Genomic DNA, 26177 nt, shown 5'->3' with positions numbered 1-26177 from the left:
CTGGGGCATCACACAGGGTTAGGTGATCGAATTGTTGACAAATGAGAGCCCCCCAGACCCGGGACCTAATAAAAGGCCTTTTGAGTTTTTGACCTGGAAGGACCCCACACCTAGGGCTCCCCTCCTGGCCGCCTCTTCCAGGCAGCCCCACCAATCCTTGCAGTGAGGAGTGTAGCTGAAGGGGCCTGGGGGACACGTCACAGGGTTCGATGGGAGAACTCGCTGACAGGGAGTGTCTCTGGAGTCCTCAGGCCCACGCCCACCAAGCACCAGGAGGAGCTGAAGAGGAGGGAGTCCCAAAGTAGGAGGAGAGGGATCCGCTCTGTGTGACAAGGTCCCCAAGTTTGAGGGTGGGGTGGGGACCAAGACATAGACCCCGAGGTAAACTCTGGGTCTGCACTGTGGGAGGCCCATTAGGGGCATCTTCCAGCCCACAGCCCACTGGCTAGGGTGACCTTCATTCAACACCTGCTATATGCCAGGCTGCGTCCCAGGCACTGGGGATATGGTGGTGACCCAAACTACAGCCTACAGCCAGAGAGCACAAAATAAGGGCAGTGCAAAGAATATTAGGGGGGTGACAGGCATACACGGTACGCAGCAGGAAGAGAGCAGGGAGAGAAGCATAGGGTCTGAGGGCCTTTCTCTGTGATGGGCGTGGAGGGCCCTGCCTGCCGCCTGGGGGTTCAGTCAGGCTGCCACTGTGCCAGGAACAGCCTGCAGGGAGCGAGGGAGGACGCAGACCAGAGGACCGGCTGGCTGGTCCGAGAGACCAGCAGGAAGGTTCAGTGCAGGGAGGTGGCGAGAAGAGCCGCATCCTGGACTGATTTTTGAGGGTGGAGATAGCAGGAGTCACTGACAGGCTGGGTGTGGGTGAGAGAAGAGAGGAACTGTAGGCAATTTCTAGTTTGGAGTGTGAGCCACTGGAAAGACAGATATGCCGTTAATGAATGACGGGCAGGCGTGTGAAGGGGGTGGGATGAGAGCAGACTGCTGAGGTGTAGACAAGACACCCAGCTAGAAGAGGGGTGTGTGTGTGTGTGTGTGTGTGTGTGTGTCTGTGTGTGTGTGTGTGTGTGTGTCACAGTTCCAGGGCTCAGTGGAGAGGTCCTGGCTGGAGATGGGCATTTTTTCCCCAATAATTTTTATGGTAGTAAAACATACAGAACATGCAGTTTGCCATCTGAACCATCTTTAAGTATACAGTTTAGTATTATTCAGTCTCATAGTGTGGTGCAACCATCGCCCGTGTCCACCTCCAGAACTGGAAGGAGAATCACATAGTACTCGTCTGTCTGTGTCTGGCTGATTTCACCCAACACGATGTCCTCCGGGCTCATCCACGTGGTAGATGTGTCCGTGTCCGTCTTAAGGCGGACGCTCCTGCCCCGTATGATGGAACACACGTGCTTGCCCAGCCCTCTGTCAGTGGGCACTGGGACTGCTTCCGTATGGTGGTTACTGTGAATGAGGCTGCTGTGGATGTCGGTGTACAAATGAGATACAGAGTTTCGAGTGACCTGCATACAGCTAGTATTTAAAGCCACAAGCTGGGCCAAGGACACCAAAGAAGGGAGTGTAAATGTAGAAGAGACGGATGGAGGCTGTGCCTGGGGACGCCATCCAGGGAGCTGGAAGAACCTGCAGAGGAGACTGAGAAGGAGCTGCCAGCAAAGCAGGAAGAGACAGAAAGACGGAAGTCCCAGAAGCCAGGCGGGAAAGGAGCACTTCGAGGAGCAGGGAGTGGCCACTTCCGTGAGCTGCCGGTCAGGCCCCAACCGTCCCGGCGCTGGGGACCGATTCCTGGGGAGGGAGACTGGGAAGGCCGCCCAGCTGGACCTCTTCTTTAAGCAGTTTTGCTACAATGGAAGCAAACGGGCAGGAGAGTGGATGTGGGGGCGAGGGAGTTTATTTTTGAATAAGGAGAAGTCGCTGCATGTTTTGATGCTGTTGGAATGATCCCGTAGCGAGGGGGAAATTTGGGATCGATGCCATGATGGGGCGTAGAGCGCAGGGTGGCAGGTGTGGGCACAGGCCCAGCAAGCGGGAGTGGGATCCTTCTGCTCTGTGTTCTCAGGGACATACGGAGCAGGGTCGCAAGGAGTGAGTGAGGTTGGGTGAGGGGGTAGCAACAGTTTGGTGGGGCACTGGCGTGGATTTACCGGGAGACAAAGCCTTAGCTTGAGGCCCCTCACTCGCGATTGGGCCTCGGCAATGTGTTTGCATGCTCCCAAGATTTTATAACATTTGCAGAAGTGAGATACTTGAACTGCAGTTGGTTAAAACTGTTCCCTCCTTCCATTCTAACTTCCCTTCCTTCATACTTCCTCTTCTGTTGGGTGATGTCGAGGCCATATGGTACTTTTGGGATCTGGCAAAGGGTAAGCAGAGTTAGGGACACGATTCGTTTGAGGTTAGTGGGATACACTTGTGCGGTTCACAGTCACTTCTGCATTTAGTAGGTCATTGCCAGTCATCCTGGGGTAGGGCTGGCTTCAAGAACATGCTTCTTGTCCGCGCCTGACACCTGGTGTCGTAACCAGAAGGAGCAAGGCCACGGTTGTATTGTGCTAGGAACGTGTCCTTCGGGACCTGGAACAGGGAGTACAGATTGTGGAGGAGAGATGAGGCTTGATATGTTGGAGCCGGAAGTCTGTGGAAAATTCTTCCCGCCAGCCGGTGTGTGAACGTAAACCAGGAAGACTTGATTCTCATCAGTACCTGCTCGATACAGACGTTCGCTCTTGTCAGGAACACGCTCGACGATGCTGCACGGTCAGAAGCGCACCACACTCCTGTCAGAGCATTAAAGATGAGTTTAGGAACGCTGGGCGTGTTCTAGAATCTTACAGCTCAGACATGAAAGAAACTTGAGAACAGTTCCCCCACACTTGACTACAGTTCTAAACATTTCCATGACTGTGCCAATAAGAGTTGTGAAGATGAAAGAGACTTTTCTAAAGTAGCAATAATTCAAAACAGAGATCAACCACACTCGAGGAAAGATTGAGGGACCTTTCTATTCCTACATGATACTACAAGATCATCATCACGGGAAGGGGTGATGAAAGAGGACACAGCCAGGCAATGTAGGAACAAAGTGTGACAGATGTGTCACCACCAGTGAGGGTGAACTGCAGACATCTAGGGATTTGTCGACTTTAAAACGTGTAATTTGTTGTGAATTCTTTTCCCATTTTGTACCTAATTTGGGAGTCAGAATTTTTACTCTTTTTCTTAAAGGGGGGGCTCCCAAACTGTGTAACCTTCCGGCCCTGTGTAACCTGGGGGAGGCTCAGAGCGCCACCCCCGCGGGGCACAGGCCTTCCGCTGTGTCCCAGGACCCTGACTTAGAGGCAGCGCAGTTGGGTCAGCTGACAAGACTGTCCTGGCGCAGGGGCAGGTGCTGATGTCTCTTCTGGTATAAGCTCCTTATCTTGTCCCGAGATGACACGTTGAGTGGCACTGGTCTGAGAGAGCGAATGAGAAACGTGGAGATGTCGTGATTGTTAAACGTTTTTCCCCTCAATTCTCTGGCGCTCCTCTTGTGGAAAAGTGGAGCTTCTCCCCTTGGACATGGGCAGGAGCGCATGTGGTGGAGGTGACCTTCCTGGCCATGAGGCCACATCTGAAAGTGGCTTGAGAAGGCCCACCTGGCGCTCTCAGGCGACATGAGCCTTGGGAACACAGGCTGACGCGTAAGAAGTCTGGCCATTCACATGAGTAGGTTGGTGATAACCAAAGAGCGGAAAGTGACAGCGAGGATGTGGAGAGGCTGGGACACTTGTGTGTCGCTGGCGGCCGCCGCGGTAGACCCTCTGCCAGCTTGTCAAAAAATCCAACAGGGAGTTACCACGGGACCCAGCAATGCCACTGCTCGGCACACACTCGAGAGAGCTGAGAGCAGGACGCACACACGCCCCCAGGTTGCAGGCAGCCCCGTTCACGACAGTCCAAAGTAGAAATGACGCAAGTGTCCGTCACGGGGTGGAGGGATCCACAAAGCCTGGCGCAGTCCTGCAGTTCAGCCGTGAACGAAGGAAAGTGCTGACCCGAGCGGCAGCCCGGGAACCTCGGAAGCGTTGTGCAAAGGGAAAGGAGCCAGCCGCCAAGGCGAACGTGCGTTCAGCAGCAGGGTGGCCAGCGCCGCAGGGACAGACAGCAGGTGGGCTGGCACCAGGAGCTGGCGGAGGAGAGGTTAAGAGCAACTGCCCAATGGGTGTGGGGTTCCCTTCTGGGGTGAGGAACGTGGTGATGAGAATGTTCTGGCAGTGGTGGTTGCGCAACACCATGATGTGCCAAATGCCACCGAATTGTTCATTTTAAATGGTGAATTTTACGTTCTGTGAATTTCACCTCAATTAAAGAAAAAAAAATATTGCTCCTTTGAAGCCTCCATGCTGAAGAGACCATGTGGCGAAATCAGACGGAGGCAGTGGTGCCCAGGTGCCCAGCCGTGCACCAGCCGTACCCGTGGCCAGTGAGCAAGGCTCCAGATGACCCACCCCAACCTTTGGGCTGACCTGGTGGTGCCAAGCGGAGCAGATAGGAGCCGCCCCTGCCAAGCCCTGGCCAAACTACAGGTTCCTCAGCAAAACAAATGTTGTTTTAGGCCACCAAGTCCTGCAGGGTGGTTCTGCGATGTCAAGAGGACTTGCAGGGAGCTCTCGGCCCCACGACGGTCATGGGTGGAGAGTGGGCGCAGTCAGCCAGGTTCCAGAGGGTGTTGCTGGGCCTCCCGGGTGGCTGTGCCAGGTGAGGATGGGACTAGAGAGCTGTGTGAGGACCGGATCGGGGAGAAGGCCCTCCTGGGGGGCCTGCCATGAGCAGGGACAAAGTGTGTGACATCAGCAGTCCTGGTGGACTCAAGGCAGGAAGTGCAGGTAGGGCAATGGACGCCAGGAGGAGGGAGGGTTCTGGCACCTTCCATGAGACCCTCAAAGGAAGACCTGCCTTTTCCAGGCTCCGCGGCTCCCTCTCCACTTGGTCAGCTCTGGCAGCAGGGAAGGGAGCCCCGGGCTTGGAGTCAGGATGCGGTTCTGGGCCAGCTCAGCCTCTACCAGGCTGGCAGAGCTCTAATGGGGCCCCCGGCCTCTCGTTCCCCAGCTGGGGAATGTGGAAGGTTCCACAATCTCAGACCCTTGCCTGGTGGCTCTCGGCCATGACTGCCTTCAGAATCACCTGCGGAGTTTTTAAAGATTTCCGTGTCCGGATCCACCCCAGACCAAGACCAAGTCAGTCTCAGGGGTGGCCGGTCAGGGGTGGGTTCTTACAAAGCTCTGCAGGCAGTTCCAGGGTGCAGCCGGATCAAAGCCACACCCTAATGCAGCCTCGCAGCTGCCCTGCCGCACAAAGGCACGAAAGCCTGAATCTGGAACCTTGCGACACTCATTCTCCAACTGGAGCGCCCCGGTGTGCAGATGGAGCAAGTCCTGGGTGGATTTTCTCAGAAATGGCTTCCCATTTTTTCCCCTTAAATTTGCAGAGCCCATGGAAGCTGGGCGATGGTGTGTGACGGAGGACATCGGGCTTGGCCCCACGTGGTGTCATTGTCTTCTGTGGGTGTTTGGTGCTTTTCTTTTTTTTTTTTTTTTTGAGACGGAGTCTCACGCTGTTGCCCAGGCTGGAGTGCAGTGGCGCGATCTCGGCTCACTGCAAGCTCCGCCTCCCGGGTTCCCGCCATTCTCCTGCCTCAGCCTCCTGAGTAGCTGGGACTACAGGCGCCCGCCACCGCGCCCGGCTAATTTTTTGTATTTTTAGTAGAGACGGGGTTTCACTGTGGTCTCGATCTCCTGACCTTGTGATCCGCCCCCCTCGGCCTCCCAAAGTGCTGGGATTACAGGCTTGAGCCACCGCGCCCGGCCGGTGTTTGGTGCTTTTCATAGGCTCCTGGGCACCTCCCTCCAGGCGGGGCCCTGGGGCACACCTCTGCCCTCCAGCAGCTGTGAGGAGAAGCTCGGGTTTGCCAGGAGCAGCAGCCCCCTACTTCTTGTGTCCTTGTCTCTTAGTGATCTGCTGCCCCAGGAGGGCCGTGGTGACAGGCGGTCGTCAGGGCATCACCGGGAACGGCACAAATACAGTAGACGTCTCACCACGTCTGTGCCTCGCTCCCACTGGCCCAGCTGTCAGGAGTGGCTGGGCCGCCACTTCCCTCTTGCGTTTCTGTCCCCCAACCCCTGCAGGCTCCTGAGCTGCCCCTGCCCACCTCAGGGCATCTGACCTGTGCCCTTGGCCCTTGGTCACATCTGCAGTGTCATCGGTTGGGATGGGCGCTTGTGGTCCCATGGTAGGGCCTCCTGGCTCGGGCCTGTCGCCCTGTACCCAGCGCTGCTGCCCGTCAGGCTTCTCTGGGTATCTCCCCAACAGCTTCCGGAGGCCAGCAGGGTTCCCCAGGGCCCTGCCCACTCCCAAAGGACCAGGCCTCTAGAGGTGACTCCAGATACTCTGAGGAGCCCACATTTCCAAAGGGGACCCAGATAAGACAGGCGAATCAGCTGGGAGGAATGCCCAGGAGTGGAGTGGACGGAGGCGCCTGATGGTGAAATGCAGTGTTAGGACTATGTTGTAATAAAAATGCGGGCAGAAAGGGCCACTGGTGTAGACCCAGAGAATGTTATCATCAGAACGGCTGGCGGCTCTCTCTCTCTTTCTCTCTCTCGCTCTCTCTCTCTCTCACACACACATACACACACACACACACCCACACACTCACCACCTCCCCCAACGCCCACCCCAGGCTCATTTAATCCTCACAGTCCCAAAAGGTGTTACTGTTAGCTCCATTGGACAGACGAGAAAACAAAGACTGCTGAGCAGGTGCAGGGAAGGAAGGAAGCCCCATGGCGTTCTTTGCCCTGGAGCAGGTGGGGCCTGCCCTGGCGGAGGCGCGGCCACTCTGAATTGCTCGTGGGTCCGAGGAGCACTGTGTCATCTGTCTGTTGCGTGCTGGGTTCGATATGGAAACGTCCAGTCCAGCCTGCCTGGGGCTTTGGGTCACCCTCTGTTTCTTGGCTTCCACCATTTCCTGAGCTGCTGGCACCTTCTTGTTTTCCATTCTGTTTTTGTTTTGTTTTGTTTTAAACGATTGGTCTTTTTGGTCATTGCTTATGATGGGGAGAAGGGGGTGTAACATGCTCATCTTACCTTCTGCACACATTCCATTTTAGTCAAGACTGTCAACTTGCCCTCCAAACTGGCAGTCTGCCACCTGGAATTCGAAGTCCAAGATCTTTAAAATTAAACTAGGTGAAACAAGTAGAATGTTCTGGAAGTTTTGAGGTCTCAGCTAGGTGAGGAGACAATGAAATGTGGAGCTGCTTCAGAAGAGTCTATCCTTCCACGTCCTGGCCCAGTGAATCCTGGTGTGGGAGATGCAGGGTGGCTACGGGGCGCTGGGGGGAAATCCTGTCAATGGAAGAAATGCTAAGACTCTAGAGGTGGGCAAAGGGTGTCTTTAGAGTCTGTCGTCAGTCCCTACCAAAATGAAAGACCAGTGTGTTGGAAGGCTTGTAAACATCAGAAAAGGAAAATGGGGTCCCAGAGCCCACACAGGAGCTTACAGTGAGCCTCAGGGACGGTCCCAAATGTGGGCAACGCCAAAAACCACGTGAGGACCCACCAGAGCCAGATGCTGCCTGTGGGCCTGGCCAGCCCTCAGCCTCCTCTTGCTCGAGCCGGCCCTGCCTTGGGCTGCACTGCCAGCTGCGGGGACAGCCTCGGAGCCCTCAGCCTCCTTTGCTGTCCCCTTTCGCCTCCCCAGGCTCCAGCTGCTTGGCTGCCCAGGGCTCAACCTACGACCAGCCCCTCTGCCTGGTCCCCTCCTCTAGGCTGTTGGTTCTAAACACCGGAGATGCCGGTGACCCCCAACCCCTCCTGCTAGCTGGGACCTCACCCATCCCCGGACTCAGGGTCCTCGCTGCTGACTGCGCATCTAGTCCAGCTGTCCTCAGCAGCACTGGGTGGGTTGTCAGAATCAGAACCAAGGGGGGCACTTAAGAATGTGACCCCTGGGTCCACAGCAGCCCCCCTGAATCAGAACCTGTCGGGGCGGGCGGTGAACACATGTCACTTGGTCAAGTTCTCACCCACCACAGAGTTTGAGAACTACTGTTCTAGTCATCGAATGAAACAGAAACACATTACACCCTGAGGCAAACCAAAACTATCAGGTCATCCTGACTCGTTCTGGAGTCCAAATAATAAAATCTTAATGAGTCCTACAAACTGGGGCTCCCGGTGTTAACATGGTTTTACCCTGCTGAGGTCTGAAGACAAGGCATGATCCTCTGGCTTGGGATAACGTGAGGAAGTTGCTGTTTTTCCATCACAAACGGACTAGTGTGAACTTTAATTTGTGTCATTTTCTTTAGCTGCTTGTTGGGGTCTGTGTTTGGGGTTTCTAAGTCAGGCTCCCTGGCCTCCTCACTCTCTGGTAAACCCAGCATGTCCAAAACCGACCACCTCCAAGCGGCTCCTTCGCAGCCTTGCAAGTCCGGAAAGGGCAGTCCCATCTGGGGGTCAGCCTTGCCTCTGCTGCTTCTCTCAGGCTGTGCATGCAGCAGTCCTGCAGGGACCCCGCACAGCGGAGCCCTCCACCTCCCCTGCTCACAGCCCACTGCCGCCATGCTCCATCCTCCCCACCCCCGCCGGCGCCAGTGCACTCTCCAGGCAGTGGCTGGTGAGCCTGTCCCAGGGTGAAACTGATTAGGGCCTCCTGTGCTCAGCACTTCCCACTGGTTCCCACCTCAGAGACAAGCCTGACATTCCAGAAGGATCCATGAGGCCTCCTCACCCCCCAACCCTGGCCCGCCACCCCTGCCCCTCCTCCCCCACACCAGCCAGGAGGCATCGAGCCTTCTTCCCCTGGCCCCCGTCCTGGAAGTCTCTCCCAGAGGGCCACGGCTCTTGTCCCCACCCCTCAGGGCTTTACTCAGCTGTCACCTTCTCTGGAAGCCTCCCTGGGCCACGGACTTCAGCCTGCACGCCCAGCCAGGCATCCTCTCCCTCTGCACATGGGCTGAGCCACATTCACACTGACGCTGCTGTCTGCTCCCTGGAAGGTGAGGGAGGGCAGGAGGGGCAGCCTCCCTGCTCCGTCCCCAGCACTTGGGAGGCCGGGTGTCTGTGACCTGGGGCCTGGGGGGTGCGGTGGCAGGACAAAGCCCAGTGCTCTCTGGATTGGGTTTTGTCTTGTTCAACACTCACGTCAGCCAGTTATTGGCAACAAGTTGTCAGTTCTGGAAGATCGAAGCTAGGAGGGTGTGCTCCCGGGAGGATGCCTGCATCATTTGGAAATGGAGCACCTGACTTGGAGCCCCAGTGCTTGGCTAAAGTCACCAGGTGGAAGTTAAGTAAAAACATGGAGAGTCCCTAGTTTAGGTTCCAAGAAGAAATTTCACTGAGAGGAGCAGACCCCTGCCTGGTTTCCACGTGACAACAGCTCAGGAGGAGGCCAAGGGCCCGGGTGGCCGGGGTCCCTCGCGTTCAGCGCGTGGAGTCTCGGGCCCCGGGTGGCTGGGGTCCCTCGCGTTCAGGGAGTGGAGTCTCGGGCCCCACATGCACCAGCAGAGTTGCTGGAGACTCAGGCCCAGTTGTGGGGCCACAGACAGAGGAGAGGGCACTGGATCCCAGACGGCAGGGCCCACAGCGTTCACACACCCAGGACGCAGGGTTGGGGCCAGGGAGAGCGGCAGCACCTGCAAGGGGCCGCCTCCTGGCTCACTGGTTCCCTTCCCCATGTCTCCCCTGGGCAGCAAGACAAATGGGGGAAGTTGCTACCAAATACTCATGGGCTCGTCAGGTAGAAGCAGCAAGACATGAGGAAGAAAGCAGCTGGGGCTGAGCTCAGAGCAGGAGAAATGACAAGGGAAGGGGTCTGGGTTCAAGGTGGTATTTCCTAACCCCCTAAAAAGGGCATCGAATAGGCCATGGGGTGGGGTGGAGAGGGTGCCACAGGAGGCGGAAGGGAGCGGGACGGCCCCTCCACGGAGGGAAGGCCCTGCAGAGCTGGTGACAGTGCTGGCCTGAATCCGCCCGCCCTGCCGCCCTGGAGCAAGCCCGCCTCTCGGTGCCTGCTTTGCTCCAGGCTGTCTGCCTCCCTCCACGAGGCAGAGGAAGCCAGCAGAGGCCTGGGCGGACCCCCCTGAGTGCCTGGGCCTGCAGAGAGGGCTGGATGGCAGTGCCACATGAGGGCACTGGGGCAGAAGGGCTGACCCCGGCCTGGGCCCCCTGCTTGTCCCTGGGTGCCGAGAGGGGTTGCTGCAGAGTGACGACTCGAACACAGCACAAATCACCACTTTATTTCTAAGAGAAAGCCTGCATTCTCACACACACCGACTCGGGGGTTTCGAACACACATGGTTTGTACATCTGCCCACTTAGGTTGCTCTGCAAAATGAGGAAGAAGCCGCATCGTGCTCACAAATAATACACATTCCACACAGCAGCACAGCCTTTTGGGCGTCTTTGGAGTTTTGGGTGAAGCTTCTGGGGTTGCAGAGCCATCCCCAACCCAGGCCTGGCCTGGTCCCTGCCCTTGCGTCAGCGTGGCCTGGGAGGCACACACATCTTTACAGGCCCGGAAACCCCAAAGGCTGGGAGGTTTTTGTCCTCTGCTGAATCCGGATTTGAGACAGGCTTCACAAAAGCAGCTTTGGGCTGAGCTCCGGGCCTAGCCCTGAGGACCCCTGGCCTCCTGGAGCCCCTCCAGAGGCTGCCCGGCCAGTCTCTCGATTCTCCAGGCACTGGGGGTTGGGGAGGGGTTGGGCTCAGGGACACAAGGACCAGGGAGAGTGTGATGGGGAGGTTTCTCGCTGTTCTTCCGAGCCGGTGCAGCCTCTCTGAAGGTCACTGTGGAGGGCGCCCCAAGGCCTGAAGTGCCTTAGGGAGAGGTCACGCCCCACAGACCTGGAAGCTCTGCCCCAGTTTCCCCCAGTCTGGGCGGCTGGGCTGTGCTCCCCGCAGTCTTTACTGGCAGCACCCTGCCCTGCTGATCCCAGAAGCAGCTGATTGAGGGGACTGGGAAGACCCCATGGCCTCCAGCAGGTCTCAGAATGACTCCTGTAGTGGTTAGGACTAGGGCACTGGCCGCACCCTCAGGCCTGGGTGGGAGATGTGGGCTGGGAGTAAACCCAGGAATTTAGGACTAGCAGCAGCCATCAGGGGCTGTGGTGCAGGAGCAGCCATCAGGGCAGCACTGGGAGGCAAAGGCCCTGAGGGAGACCAGCTGGTGCCGTCCCCTCCCAATTCCGCTCAGATGGGCACCCTCGCCTTCCTGGGACATAAACCCCTGGGGCTGACGTGGTGGGGAGCAGACAATTTGGCAGCAGACGGATGGACTAGTAACGTCTCCAGTGACGCAGGGCCCAGTCCCTGCCCTGAAGGCTGCTCAGCCCCTCCAGCCCACGTCCCGCCTCACGATGCCTCCTCTGTGCCAGGGCCAGGGCCTCTGCTTCGGTGCCTTCCCCCTAGCGGGCGACTGTTCGCTGGCTTTCAAAGGTGGCACTTCTCAGCTGTCAGAGCTGCAGTGACAGCCTTGGGGAGGCTGAGGGGGCCCTGTCAAGCAGGGGACACTAGTGGGGACAGGTGTGTGGCCCCTGGCTGCAGGGCCTCCTCCACCCTCCCCACTCAGGACTATAAATACTCATGATGCAAATGGTAAATGCTCCCAGACATTTATCATAAATTACAGGTGGATAATTGTGAGTCTTTAGGCCATGAGGCCTCTTGGGGAATATTTCCGTTCTTTAAAAAAAAGGAGACACCAAGCCAACGGGGCAGGACGGCCGTTCAGCCTGGCTTGTGACTGGAAGCTCGCTGGGTGCAGCAGACTGGCGTGGGAGAGGCCAGGGTGCTGGGTGAGTCGGAGGCTGGGCCAGGGAGCACCGTGACCAGTGGTGGTCACTGAGGAAGTGAAGGATGACTTGGGCCCAGGTCGGAAGCAGCCAGAGCCAGATGAGGGGCACCTGGCCCCTTCTGCGAGGTTGGAGCATTATGCCAGGAACAGGTGTTCCCTGTATACTTTTTTAAGTGAGTAAAGAGAACAGTGATTTTCAAACAAGGGTGTGTTGGGGAGGGTGTGGGGGGCTCTTCCGTGCACCTGTTCCCTGCCTCTGCATGAGCCCGGCACAAAGTCCTAGCTGGAGGGCCGTGGAAGCCTGGGGCCGGCACTGTGCAAAGGCTGGGTAAGCATGCTGTCCCTCAGAGCGTCCTCAGTGGTGTAGCCAAGAGCCAGGAAGGGCATAGCCTCCTCCCTCCTCCCTGCTGGAAGCCAGAGACCTACCACAAAGACAGACCTGCTGCCTCCACCCGTTCTCTCTCTGCCTTGCCTCTGCAACTGGTCTTTCCTCCAAGCAAACCTTTTCTGCCCGCTTCACCATTCACTCTGCAAATGACCGGGCCTCCAGATCCCATCCAGCCGCAGGATCGACTGGGTCCGTGTCAGCGAGAGAGATGGGGCATTCCAGTTGTCCTGCATGTCCTTTCAACCTTCTCCTTCCCTCTCTTCTGGAAACTGAGCAAACACCAGGCACTGGGACAACTTCTAATTTAATATTATAATAATAAAAGCCACGGTGGCACAGAACCATGAACTGCATTTTACATTCCTAACTGAACTTCCTGCTGGGGCTGTTGTCAGGATAAACATGCAGAATCAATGGCTGCAGTTGCCAAAATAAATGGAGCATGCCCACCTCTGCTGCGGCATCGCTGCAGACCTGCCCGGCCCAGCCCGCGCCCGACCTGGGCGTCGCTCGGAGGAGCTGGTCACCACACAGAAGGCAAGATTAAAATAATAACACTGACAAGCAAGCTCTAATGAGGAAAAACTCCTGGAAGGAGGCAAATTTAATTTTCTTTTCCTCTTTTGACACCTTTCTTCCCTGTCCAAAGGGAGGTTCTTAATTGAAGTCTGTGAGGGGGACGCTCTGTCTCTTTATTACCAAGTGGCCTCAGTACACAGAACGCTCGCTTTTTATTGTAGATTATACCTTCCTTTTCCCCCTTGGCTCTGGAAAGGATAAGTGATTACAATTTTGTTATCTTCTAAATTAAAAAGAAGGTGAAGTTGACTGGGCTGGAGCCGTCTGCACAGCAGTTTGACAACTGGGGTGACAGCATAACTACTGGGCAATTTTTTGCACAATTCAAAAGCTTTTTTTCTCTTTTTTGCCAAGGAATCAGTCTAACAAACACATCCTACCCTTGCTGAAAATAATTTCTTTTCCCAACTCTTCTAGGAATAAAGCACTTTTAATGTATTTGTCAGGAATCGACACTTCATTTAATAAGGTTTAAAAAGTGACAATTTAAAGAGCAATTGAGAAGAGTCCCACATCCATCATGGCTCGCGCTTCTAACTAAAATCAAAAGAATGAAAGCAGAAAAAGCACTGAGAAAATGGCAAAACGTGTGAGGGAGAGACGGGGGGCGGGGGGCTGTTCAGAGCTGCTTCAAGTCCAACAGTGCTTGCAGCGGCTCCTGTGACACTGCCCTGCCGGGTGCTGGCTGCAGGGACACAGCTGCTGTGAGGCACACGCCCTACCCGCCCGACACTCTCAGTCCACCCCAAGTGACCCTCCCCAGAGCTGCTGGAAGGTGACTTTGAAGGCTTTTTCCCCCAAAAGCTCCAATGAAGTTGCCTTTCTACTCTCAAAAAAAAAAAAAAAAAAAAAAAAAAAATCATGATGAAAAGTGAAGGGTGGGGGTGCTGGCCACCTCCCATTTCTTTGCCTGGGTGGTGGTGACCATGACGCCCTTGTGTCCTTTCCGTTGGTTACTGAGGACCATTGCCCTCATAGGCCTGGGCCACAGGCACCCACCCGTCAGCCTCACCTGCCACCCCTCCTCATGTTGGCTTGTTGCCTCTGGGGCTGGCCCGGGCATGGGGGAGCCTGTCTCCCCGACCAGGGGCTTGGCCATGTCTCCTTCACAAGTCCCGCTTCCCACGGACTCAGCCTCCACTCTCTGCTGGGCTGAGGGCTCTGTGGTGCCCAGGAACCCTCCCAGCCACGTGCCAGCCCATCCCATCATCTGCACTTGCTTTTAGCTTCAAGTTTTTAGGTCGCTTTGGTCCAGGTGGCCCAGGGGAGAAGTGCTCTGCAGGACCAGCCAGGCTCCGGGGAACTGCAGGCTGCCTGGGGACTTTCTGGTAGCTGCTCACCTGTCCCTGTTCCCTGGAGATGAGCGCCTTGCCCTGGTGTGTGGTGTGACACACCTTGACTTGGCCTCCAGACCCAGCTGAACACACGAGAAGAGTTCCTGCCCCATTCAGAAGGCCCCCTGGGGAAGGGCAGTACCCCTCCAGCCCGGGAAAGGAGGTGGACCCCAGCCCGGTGTCCTTCCAGAGTCCAGGGCAGGCTCCTGGCAAAGTGAGGGGAGGCGAGCTGGCAGCGCGGCTGTAGGGGAATGAGACTTTGCCCTGAGTCCTCACCAGGGACATCCGCTGTTAGTGCTGCCCCATCTTCCCCTGACTTCTCTTTATCTGATGATAAGGGGCATCTTTAAAGTGCTGGAAGCAGGAAGGACAGAGATCTGGAAGGGCATGCCCCAAAGGAAAGAATTGCCACAGGCCAGGGAGCTGCAGATGTGGGTCTAGGGCCGAGGCTTTGAAGCGTGTTCCTTTTCCGACGCGAGGCCGAGCTGCCAAGCTGCTATCTAGTTCCCGGAGCACAGGAGGGCTCTGCGTGCTCTGCGGGCAGGGGACTGGAGGGTTGCAGATGCAGGGCTGGGTAGCTCCTCCAGCCTCCCACCAGCCCACCCTCTCTTCCCAAGGTCAGCAGCACGCTGCTCCAGGCCAGGAGCCTCTGGACAGGGGATGCCCATGTTTAAAAGGAAGCATGTGAATGGTTCTTTCAAAATGTTTGAACTCTGCCCTTGATATGACTGATCTGGCTCCTCTGTCCCCATCTGGGTAGAAAACACACTGGGAAGGAAGTGCTGAGTGCGCAGGAGCTCTCTGGCTAATTGGCAGCCTGGGGCTGGGGGCTGACAGCCAGCGCCCCCACTGGGAGCGGGCGCCCACTGTTCCTTACAGGAGCCTCCTCCCATTAGGAAATGCCTGGCACCCCAGGGTGTTCCACTCACCCACACAACAGGGAGTGGCAGAGAGCAGAGCTGAGGGCATAGGAAGCAGCTCAGCCCTGCAGCCGGAGCCACTGAGGAGGACGGAGAGCGGCAGAGCCTGGCTTCTCCCCAGGAACGTGTCCGCCCTGACCCAGTGGCCCTCTGATGTCTGCTGTCCTGTGTTCACACGGAAAGACAGTCTTCCAATTTAATCATGCAATTTGATGCTACCCTACTATTTCCATATGGACAAATAACTCAAAACCAAGTTAAACTGGGAGGAAGCAGCTGACCCGTTGGCTCTTTTTGGAGCGCAGCTGATATGTCTTTGACACACTGAAAGGAAACTCCCACGCCCTCACCCTCCTCTGATGAGGGTTGCAGGTTGGCGCCAAGGACCCAGGGACCGCGGTGCTGCCCATGTGCCATGCCGTCCTGGGGAGACTCCCAGGCTGATGCTGATGGCGACAGAGGCCGGAGCTCTGGGGACAGCAGAGGCGCAGGCAATGATGTGTGCAGTTACCCAGGGCAGGCAGCACTGGAATGGAAATCACTAAGTAAGAGACGGAGCCAGATCAAACCACCATCATCAAATGAGGTCCTTTCGATGAGGATTAGGAGAAAAGCTTCTTAGAACTGCTATTTTTCAATCCCCAGTTGAGTACTGCGGGGTGGGGGAAGCACGGAGTCCCAGATCTGCATTCCCGACGCTGATGGGCAGGTGGCTGCCTCTCCAATGCTCCACTAAACACAACTGGAGGGGCGGCTAAGCCATGGCAGTCCCCGGCAGGTCTGGCCATGCCAGAACTCGGTATATGTTTATCTACATAGACTTCTGAATAGTGAATTAGCAGCGCACATAGTAACTATTTCCTTGTCAGCCTCCCAAGCTTAAAGGCTGGATCCGTGTCAGGAATGACAGGTGAATAACTCAGCCACGTGAGTGACTATTAACTCCAGTGTCCACAGGTTGATTTGCTCGTGTGCATTTGCGGAACTTCCTCTGTGGCCCAAGTGCCAGGATGAGCCACATCCGTGTCTCATGTAGGAGACATGCATGATGGGCCTCTGTTCCCCCAGGCTGAACCGTTCAAAACCAAGGAAGGAAAATTACAGCATCAAAAGGGATTAAAACTAGTGATTTGCTGCTTGAGCATTTCAAATAGATCTGGAACACGTATGATTCACTGAATGGAGAATAACTAAGAGAAAAACAAAATCATTTAGTTGCCAGGGCAATGTTTTCCAGCAGAACGAGCACTCTAAGGAAGCCCGTTCCTAAAGGGCGCCTCCAGGCAGCAGAGGCCCGATGCTTTCTCCTCCGCCTGAGTGTGTGTGTGCCATTTCTGTATCCAACACGGGCCTGTCTATGACCCTCCTGTTCCCTGCGCCTGGGCTAGATGAGAGAGGTAGGGTGTTAATGGTGGACTTGATGAAGATTGAAGACCCATTTTTTCCCCCTCGAGACCAGCTGATTTGGACAAATTGAGAAGAACAAAGCAGCCCCTTTCTGTCCTTGGGAGGAAACCTGTTCGGTGTCTGCTTTCGCAGCTCCTCGCTGGAAAGGGGCAGGGGCGGGGGCAGTCAACAGAGACCCCTGCTCAGGGAGGAGACCGTTTCCTGCCGTCGCCCAAGCCCACCAGTCACACCAGGCCCGCTGCCTCCTTTATTGGTGCTGCCGGTTGGGGGAGCGTGAGTTGGAGCCTGGGCTGGAGGGTAGTGAGCTGCCACTGGGCGCCCGCAGGGCATGGGAGTCGAGCTGCTGACCGGCCAGACTGGTGTCCCCTGTCCCCGATTCCTCGCTATTTTCCTCCTTCTGGCTGCTCTGCTGCTCTGGACACTCAAAGTGGACACAGTGGAACACCTGGGAGAGAAGAGGAAAAGGCCCATGAGTGAAGGGTCAGCATGCGGCCCTGGAGCTGCCGCAAGTCGGGATCCTGCCCTGCCCAGCTTGGGGGCTCCCACGAGGGAGTCAGAGGAAGTCCTTCCCGCTGCCCACGCCGGCCCGGCGCAGACACCTGATGGCACCGAGCATGCCGTAAAGACATTTTCATCAGTCAGGATGAAAGGAAATGAGCCAGTGGCCCCAAAGTTACAGACACCATGACATGGATTCCTACAAAATGTTCACACTGGATTATTCCGTCTTTGCTAACCTTTGTCTAATGGGTTTTTTTCTTTTTAATTAATTTTTGTATTTGGCAGTTGGGTTATAAGTCAACAGGAGCTGACTGTGGTGGTGGTGGTGGTTCAATTCTGTGAGGTTGTGGAAAGCAGGTCCGTAGATAACGTCCACCCTGTGTGGGGTCTGCGCCTCTCCCCGTGCCCGCGTGGGCTGTCTCTGGATACTCTGGTTTTCTCCCGTGTCCCGAAGCCGTGCACATGAGGTTCATGGGTGCGTCTGCAGGGCCCTAGTCTGAATGCGTGTGAAGGTGTGTGAGCGTGCCCTGCAGTGGGACAGTGTCCTGTCCTGAGTTGGTTCCTGATGCATAATTCTCCCTGGTCCTGCAATGGTTGAGCACAGACCCTGCCAAGGCAGCTGTGCTGGGGAGTGGACTTCAACCTCATATGGCTCAAGCCAGCCTGGAACAAACACCCCCAATGTGTAGCAACCAGCCACCTGGCCGACAGTCACCCTCTAGGAGCTGAGAGAAGTTTGCGTACCTGACAGCAGGTCAGCCTGGAAGCACCATGAACTCTGTGCCAACACCGGGCCAGCACCGTGCAGACAGGGCACAGCACTGAGCTCAGCGCCCCGCAAGCAAGGGTGAGCCACGGCCCTGACCTGGAGAGTAGACAGTGTGCTTCAGGGGGGACCTGACGTGCATGTGTGAGCTGAGGGGTGCAGGAGAGAAGGGCGGGATGGGGGCTCTCGTTGCCACAGCACGAGCATGTGTGCACACGCATACACACGCCCTTCTACCATGGAATCAAGTTCACAGAGACAAATGTAGTATCAACTGCAGAATTATATTGAAAATATAAATTCCATGCTTACCTCCCTGCATCACTATCTTTTCCATATTTCCACTTCAATTCATTTACTGACCACTGTTTTACATTTCACATTTCCTCATGTGAACACTGAGACCGTGTCTTCCTGGTGTGTCCACTCTGTTTTGGAAGCTACCATTTTCTTTTAGAGGGAGCTGATTTCTCTCCTTACCGGGCAGGGTCTCAGACCCGGTCCTTGCCTCCCGCAGAGCCCTCACTGCCTCACGGCTGCAGCTGCCCCTACTTAGCCGATGTCTCCCTCCTTTTCCTTTCTTTCCTTCCTTTTTTATAAAATCTCCTTCTGTGGGTCCATCTGCAGGGCTTACCAGTCAGCAACCGGAGGGTCTAGGTCCTAGGGAAGGCCTTATGTGGAGATCTGAACACTACTTGGGCCATCAGCTCTGCCCTGGGCTAGGCCGTATGAATCTGGGAATCATCCTCTAGGTAACAACCATTAATCCACTCCTCCATCAGCTGCACATTCTTGCAGTTTTTCAGTAACAACACCGCCCTGGGCATGTTGGCCACTCGTGAATCACTTGCCTTATGAGTGCTTCTCCTTCCACGCCCAGGGATAGGTGAGGTCAGGCTCTGCAGGTCCAGGGCACACCCTGAGAGTGCAGTCCTGGTCCTCAACACACCCCCCACTAAAGCTTCTCGTAACCCAGCAAATACGCCGTTCTCTTTTGCAGTATGACCCAGAGCCATATTCTGTTCCCACGCCCACGCACAGGACTTTTCAGGACAGGCTGCGTTTTACTGCTCCTTCCCCCTGCTGACACAGGAGCTCTTTATCCTGCCCCATCATGTTCTTTAATCGGTTATTTGTGTAATCCCTGCTCTCCCTGCTCCGTCAGTATCTCTGGAGGCCGCTCCCCAGAGCCTCAGGCTGACACTAATCCTAGAATTGACTTACATTTGTCCTACTCCTTATTACCTTTCCTCAAGCTCGCTCCTCTGGCATTGAATGGTTTTTCTCTCCTTTTGCTCTTGCAAGGTTCTCTACAGTCCTGTTAATTTCCAGGCCAGCTCTTCCCCCCTCCCCCGGCCCGCACGCCTTCAGGGTGCCTCCTGCTCCGTGGCCCACCCCGCTGCCTGCCTCCTTCTACTCATCTGTCAGCTCCGATCTGACTCCAAGACCAAGACTTAGTCGTCCTTCTACCGACTCGGGTTCTTGCACAAGAATAAACAAATCGATAAAAACCCTGGATTGAGAAATAAAGTTAAAAAAGACCTCAGAGTGGCCTAGTGTTCCAGCTTGCTCTTCAGAGCCGGCCTCCCACCGGAGGAGGGATCAGGGCGGGTCTCTGCTCCGCACTGTGCTGGTAAGAGCCTGGGAAGAGATGCTGTCTGTGGTGAGCATGTGATAGACATTCCACGACCCGACCTGTCGGTGCCCTGCTTCTCACTCTACTTCTCATTTCCAGCTGCATTTATCTCTTGTCTAACTTGGGCAGTGGTAAGGGCACAACTGTGTTTAGCCCATTAGCCAATTTGTTTTCAGTTAATAATGCAAATGGCTGTTACTCCCAACACACCTAACAAGACTGACAGCCAATCTCAACTGTTGCTGTGTTTTCCTATGGATATTTCTCCTAAAGAACTCCTAACTGTCTCTCTCCCTGATGCCACTGAGCTCACAGCAGGCTCTGCCATCAAGTTAGGGGACTCTAGAAGCCCCTGGAAGCCCTAGGCCTTAATTGCCTGACTGAGCTCCCTGTGGCTCTGCAAGTAACTGGGGCCATCTCAGAGCTGCGTCCCAGTCTGTGGCCCCAGAATCCCAACTAAATGAAGTGCAAGTGCAGTCTCCCTGAGCATCTCCATGAGGCCACGCAGGTGCTGCCAGATTCAAAGGCAATACACAGGCAGGAGTTAACTGTATTATATCACAAACTGTGTGGCGAAGATTCTAAGTGAAAAAAGAGTGTTTTTACAAATGGATAGGCGGGTGAAGAGGCAGAGCATGCCATGGGTGGGAGTGGGCAAGCTATAGGTGACAGGTGGGGAGGGAACAGCCTCTGCACACAAACAGAGCACAGGATGAGCGTCACATATGCAGCAGACACGGCCAGAGGATGACGCTGCACGCGTAAGCAGGGTCAGGAGGTACACACATACCACAAGCATGAAGCACCTCCTACGTGCCTGACTGGGCGAGGTCCCAGCTGCCCTCAGAGGGTGTACAGTCCAGTGAGGCCAGCAGTCACATAAGCCAGGGAGAAGGAGCCCCAGGGGCATAGAGGAGTGGGACCCAGCCAGGTAGGGAGTCAGGGAAGGCTTCCTGGGGGAGGAGACATCTGAGGTGAGTCTGGAAGGAAGAGGCAGCCAAGCTAGAGAGGATGGAGAAGGGGGGACTTGGTGTGGAAGGAAAACAGGAAGAACTACACAGGTTCTCGTGGCGACAGAGCAAGGAGGGCCTGGGAGCAGCAGGGTGTGGGTTGGAAGGGTGGGAGCAGGGGCCACACCCAATGGGATAGGGTGAGGGCCTGGCCTGGAGCTGGGCAGGGATCCTGATACTCTTGGACAAAGGAGACTATTTATTTATTTATGAGACAGAGTCTCGCTCTGTCGCCAGGCTAGGATGCAGGGGCGCTATCTCAGCTCACTGCAACCTCCGCCTCCCAGGTTCAAGTGATTCTCCTGCCTCAGCCTCCTAAGTAGCTGGGACTCCAGGCATCTGCCACCACACCCAGCTAATTTTTGTATTTTTAGTAGAGACGGGGTTTCACCATGTTGGCCAGGATAGTTTCGATTTCTTGACCTTGTGATCCGCCCACGTCGGCCTCCCAAAGTGCTGGGATTACAGGTGTGAACTACCACGCCCAGCCTAGGAGACTCTTTAAAAACGAATCTTTCTTAAACTAAAAAAGTTATTTAAAAAGGAATATACGTTTGTGGCGACAAATTCAAATAACAAGTATTTTAAAAAACTAGATGACAACAAACCTTTAAACCTTGGAATCCCCTGATTTAGCAATTTGGAAGCAATAGGAAGGAATCATTTTCAAATTAAGAAAGAACAGAATCTGGTAACAGACTAGATGAGATTGATAAAGAAAAGAAAAGGGCCCCACAGTGACTGTCGGGGTTCCCTGGAAGGGACGGGGACGGGCATACTGTGGTGCTACAGAAGGTGGCCAGCAGCAGGTCCAGGGCTCCCGGCACAGCAGCGCAGACCTGCACTCATGCCAAGGACTCTCACAGACCCTTTCCCTGCGATGATTTCACTGAGTGCAGACTCCAGCAGGTGCGCCCACAGTGCGGCCCCTGCCCTCAGGACCTCTCGGGCAGATGGGGGCAGAGGCACCTCTGTGCTGGGACCTGTGTTCACTCTTCTGCAAATAGCGAGTGGGCAGGCTGGGAATGAACCTCAGGGCTGTGCATCCCTTAAGCCTGGACCTTTCCACTGTATCAACATGCCTGCCTCACACAAACAATTCTACCAGCATGGGGTCAGTAACATTCCATACATCAGAGGCGAGGGAGAAACTGATTCTGCCTGGAAGAGAGGTCAGGGCAGGCTGCAGACAGGAAGGTGTGCACAGGTGAGGTCCTGAGGGGTTGGGAGGCAAAGGGAACGAGAAGATTTCCACATAAAGATCTGGGCCCTGGCACCTCACTCCTGGCAGCCTGTCTGCAATTCACTCTGGTCACCCCTCTATGGAGCAGTGCCTGGCTCAGTCATCTCTGTCGATGGTTTAAGCCTAGCAGCCTTCAGCCAAATGTGGCAACTGTGTAAGCCAACCCCCAGCCAGCTCCTAGACCACTCAGATGCCCATCAACGTGTACGAGGCTGGGGTTACTTCTCCTGGGACCCCAGAAATCCTCAGATTTGCATGCAATGCAAATGGGCATTTGGGGGGGGGGGTCTGTGGGTGGTCCCAATTCTGTTCTTGGGAGCAGTAGTGAACAGCAAGCCTGTTGTGGGGAAACTGGCACCTTCACTGGTGGCCACGCTGCTGGGGCTGGGCGTGAAGCTGCCTCCGGCCCTTGGAGAGGAGTGTGAGGGAAGGGAGGCGGCAGTGCTTTTTATACACAGGAGCTGGAGGAGGGTGATGGCAGCTTGGAGGAAGTCATCACTGCCACGGTGGAGGGAAATCTGGAAATACTGGGCAAGTGGCTCCCTCCATCCCACCGTAACCCCAAGCTCCTCAGCCCACTTCTTTCCACCAGGCACCTTTGGGCCTCCCTCGAGGTGGAACAGCCAAGTTCTGAGTCTCTCTTTGCTCTGAGTCTCTCTTTGCTCAGAAGCTCATGTGATTCAATTTCTTTTCTCCAACCTTTCCCAAGACTGCAATACCTCTTGGAAAGGATGTGACCAAAAGTGGCTGAGGCATACTGGGCAGAGCCGCACTATGATTTATGCAAAACCATTACTCCGGCCGCCGCATCATTCTCCCTTCCCCTTTTCAGCAATCATGTATCCCATTAGCCTGTTTGATTGCCGCTGCTCGCAAAGGGGCACCTTCGCTGAACCGTCTTCAATGGCCTCTGGATCTCTCCCCCGAGGGAAGCCGGCTAATTTGGAATGTGGTCGTGTGTATGAATCCGACACAGCCCCAGTCACAATCGCGTGTCCTTTTCTGTAGCTGCTGTTTATGATCACTTTGCCTTGCCTCTCTGGGAGCCGTAATTCACAACACACTGGAGAGAGCCTGGGTGTTCTTTTCTCCATGAACCCGGGACAGGATGTACACAAATGTGCTAGCCCCTTCTTGGTGACCAGGCTAATTCCTCAGCTGGCTGGTGGCTGCTGCCTCTCATTAGAGGGATTCCCTAAGCACTATTTGCTTGACACATTTTCAAGGTTTTTAAAAGCAGAAGCCTTTGCTAGTTTTCCCAAGTTGGCCTAAGGGTCCGCTGTGAACTGCGGCAGAAATTGGGGAAATTTAATAAATGTTGATCAATGACTCTGCCTTGCTTTCCTGGTTCCTCCTGAGTAATTTCCACAGACTGCTTTCATGCCAACCAATGCAAACAGGATTTCGGATCCAAGCTTTCAACTTACAAAGGCAAGCTGACAAATCTTTATAAAACAGACACCTACCTAATGATGTCTGTCCACAAGTCAGATGCAAAGCCATGGCTTCTAACTTGCGCTCCCCTAAAGATCCCCTATTTCCCTTTCACAGTGGCTGGTGTGGTGGCATCACACGCCCACCCAGCGCTCAGTGACATAACAGATCCTGACGATGGTCAGCATTAACACCTCTGTCATGCTCGCCGCAGAGCAGAAGTTAACAGCCCATCTACAGACCTCGGAGATGTTTTGTTTTTGTTCCTTTAAAAATGAAGACGAGTGCCTCCAAAAAAATATCCCTTTTTATAAACCATGGTTTTTTATGTGCATCTGAAGAGCCCAACACATTGTTTTCAGTTAAGGAATCATTTCATAGGGGCCAGGCGCGGTGGCTCACACCTTGTAATCACAGCACTTTGGGAGGCTGAGGGAGATGGATCACTTGAGGTCAACAGTTCGAGACCAGCCTGGCCAACATGTCAAAACCCCGTCTCTACTAAAAATATAAAAAGTAATCAGGTGTGGTGGTGCACGCCTGTAATCCTGGCTGCTTGGGAGGCTAAGGCAGGAGAATTGCTTGAATGTGGAAGGCGGAGGTTGTAGTAAGCCGAGATCATACCGCTGCACTCCAGCCAGAGTCTCACAAACAAACACACACACACAACAAAAAACAAAACCAGGAATTACTTCATAGGGAGACATTTCCAAATTGTGAGCAACAAATTTTCAGTATTGCTTAGGGTGATAGGATACCCAAATATTTTTGCACCAGTACTTATCCCTACTAGGTATAGAAGTAAGTTTCTGGGTGACAGTGCAACAACTTCTTTAAAAAACTTTACAACATCCTTTTCTCATATTCACATAGGCCAGGATACCCACAGATAACTGGAATGCTGATGCTTGGAAGGTTCTGGAAGAAGAGCCCTTCCGATCCATACAACTAATTCTAGGCAGCCCTGGAATTCCTGCCCTGTTTTTTACGTGTGTACACCCCAGAGTTCCAGGGAGAGAGTTACTCTTGTCTCAGTGGATTCGGCCACACAGTGGTAGAGGTATCTTTCGGTTATTTTTTTTTTTTTTAAACTAAGAAACAAAAAAAGGGAAGTGTTCTTGTTTGCAGGCTTCTGGGATGCCTGAATCTCCCCACCTGGTAGATTTGGCCTCACCAGGGCCCCCTTCCCACACTGGACAGGCACCAAGAGAGCCTGGCCATGGCCCTGCTCTCCCCACAGGGCTGGCCCATGCGTCCCCAGCTGCCTGGGCGGTTCTTCACTGTGTGACCAGGCTCCTCATGTACCTTCTGTCTCAAAGGGCTCCAGCTGCGTGGAGGCTTCCAGCATCACCCCTGGGACCCTCACAAGCTGCGGTTTTCATGCGTCTCACTGCTGGGAGGCTCCTGGGTACTCATCTGCCCAGGGGGCACTTTCTCCCAGGCCAATTGAGGATGGAGAATTATTGCTGCTCCAGTACGACAGGTCTAAGGATTGCGCAGGGTCTGAAACAACCACATGTGCTCAATGTTGTCCTGCTTTTCCTCTCTTTTTTCCAATAAAATCTTTCATAACAAACATTTAAACATAAAGAGGCCCACAAAAGGTCTTCTTTTATAATTATGAAACAAACTAAATATTTTTCTGCCTTTTTTCCTGTGTTACTGGGAAGGAAGCCTTAAGATCTAGTTTACTCTCCTCATTTCAAAGGAAGTGTCCTGAGAGGCAGGGAGGTGAAATGACACTGGGGCCACACAGCTGGCTGGAGGTGAAGCTGGCACCAGTGCCGAGGCCCTCTCCCTTCCTTCCACTCACTGCTCGCCCTCCTCAGTGCATCCTCCGCCTCCCTGCCTGCCCAGTGCTGCTTCGTGGAGCCAGCTTCTAGAGCCTCTGAGCCCCTTTCTTCTTAGCCTGGCTCTTCTGAGGCACCTGGCTTTGATCATTATCTGCAGGTATAATCCTTAAATCCAAGTTTTTGTTTGGATGGCTCAGCTTTCACTGCCTCTCCTCTAGCCTATATTTCTGTGCAACCGAATGCTTCCACAGTCTCTTACACCCATCAGAGCTCTGCCATTCTCCAGGGCACGGCAGTCACAGCCTTGGTGCCGTCTTCAGTTACTCTTTGATCTGGCTTCAGGCTGTCACAGTGATTCTGAGAGCTCATTCCCCTTGGAATCCTGCACCAGGGCTCTGGCCCGTGGTCTGATGTATGGAGGGGTTACCGTGTGCTAGGCACTGGGCTGGGTGCTGAGGACACAAAGATGCCACAGCACAGTCTCTGCTCCCAAGAACTGCAGTGTGGTGGGGACCCAGTCAGAGCCTCCTGCTAGGACTATTATGCAGATTCACAGGTGCCCGGCTACCCGCTGGGCCTGACTGTCCCGGCTGTCCCTGCACTGCCTCCTCTCTGGCCCAGTACCTGGCATACATCATACAGGGCCTCTGTGCTGCCATCTGAAACCTAAGTTTGTTTCCATTATTTCTATTCCCAAGCAGGTTTTCTTTGTGGGCATCCATTTCCAGTTGCTGGGACATGAAGCCCCTGGAGGGCCAGGTGCTCTCCCGCACAGAAGTGGAGTCTGAAGGCTGGAACTGGTGCTCTCTGCAGACCAGGAGCTTTTGTTGGGAGGGGCCTGCTTCTCCATTTGCTCTCTCTGCGCTCTGCCACTGGGACGTCTGCTTCATGCTGCTGCTGGCCCACTGGGAGTTCAGGCCCTGCAGCCAGCATGTGACTGCTTTGAAGTGCTTCTGGGCTGAGATGATGGTCCTCTGGAGGATGCTGCAGAGGAAGTCCTCGGGGAGCCAGAGAGAGTGGAATCAGACCTGGGCGGGGGACCTGGGAAATAATTATCACCATGCCAGGAAGGAGCATTTCTTTCTTTTTTTTAAGAGTCTATTTCCTTGTTTTGTTTTTTTTCCACTAGAGCCCCATGTTGCTATGGGAACGGGTGGCATGGGAGCCCAGAGCCACTCACTGGCCTGGCCGAAGCCCGTAAATAAATTTTGCCTCGCTCTAGGCCCTGAGCTGAGTGGTCCTGGAGGGCAGCTCAAGCAGCCACTTGCAGACTTTCTGTCCTGCTGTCGGCTCCTGCAGATGCTCCTCTGAC

General features: G+C 54.9%; 1 protein-coding gene and 1 long non-coding RNA gene across 7 annotated transcripts in view; both read right to left on the bottom strand.

The window, feature by feature from the left end:
* Window positions 1–1175: 1175 nt before the first annotated feature.
* LOC144340389 (uncharacterized) lies at window positions 1176–2795 on the bottom strand. The gene is made up of 2 exons (XR_013416455.1): window positions 2722–2795; window positions 1176–2592 (listed from the first exon to the last, which is right to left on the bottom strand). It is a non-coding gene; the product is annotated as an uncharacterized LOC144340389 (long non-coding RNA).
* A 10464-nt stretch (window positions 2796–13259) lies between these two features.
* The window catches only part of BTBD9 (BTB domain containing 9), a 481979-nt gene continuing 469061 nt past the window's right edge, over window positions 13260–26177 (bottom strand). For all 6 annotated transcript variants that reach the window (XM_078000050.1, XM_015136280.3, XM_028847607.2 and 3 more), the window contains one exon: window positions 13260–16927. In XM_078000050.1, coding sequence (XP_077856176.1) covers window positions 16730–16927 — 198 coding nt within the window. In that variant the 3' untranslated portion in view covers window positions 13260–16729. The remainder of the gene's footprint in view (window positions 16928–26177) is intronic.

This window comes from Macaca mulatta, chromosome 4, assembly GCF_049350105.2.
Source record: "Macaca mulatta isolate MMU2019108-1 chromosome 4, T2T-MMU8v2.0, whole genome shotgun sequence".
Lineage (NCBI taxonomy): Eukaryota > Metazoa > Chordata > Mammalia > Primates > Cercopithecidae > Macaca > Macaca mulatta.
Note: the sequence above shows the minus strand (reverse complement) of the source record. Positions and strands in the feature narration are given on the sequence as shown.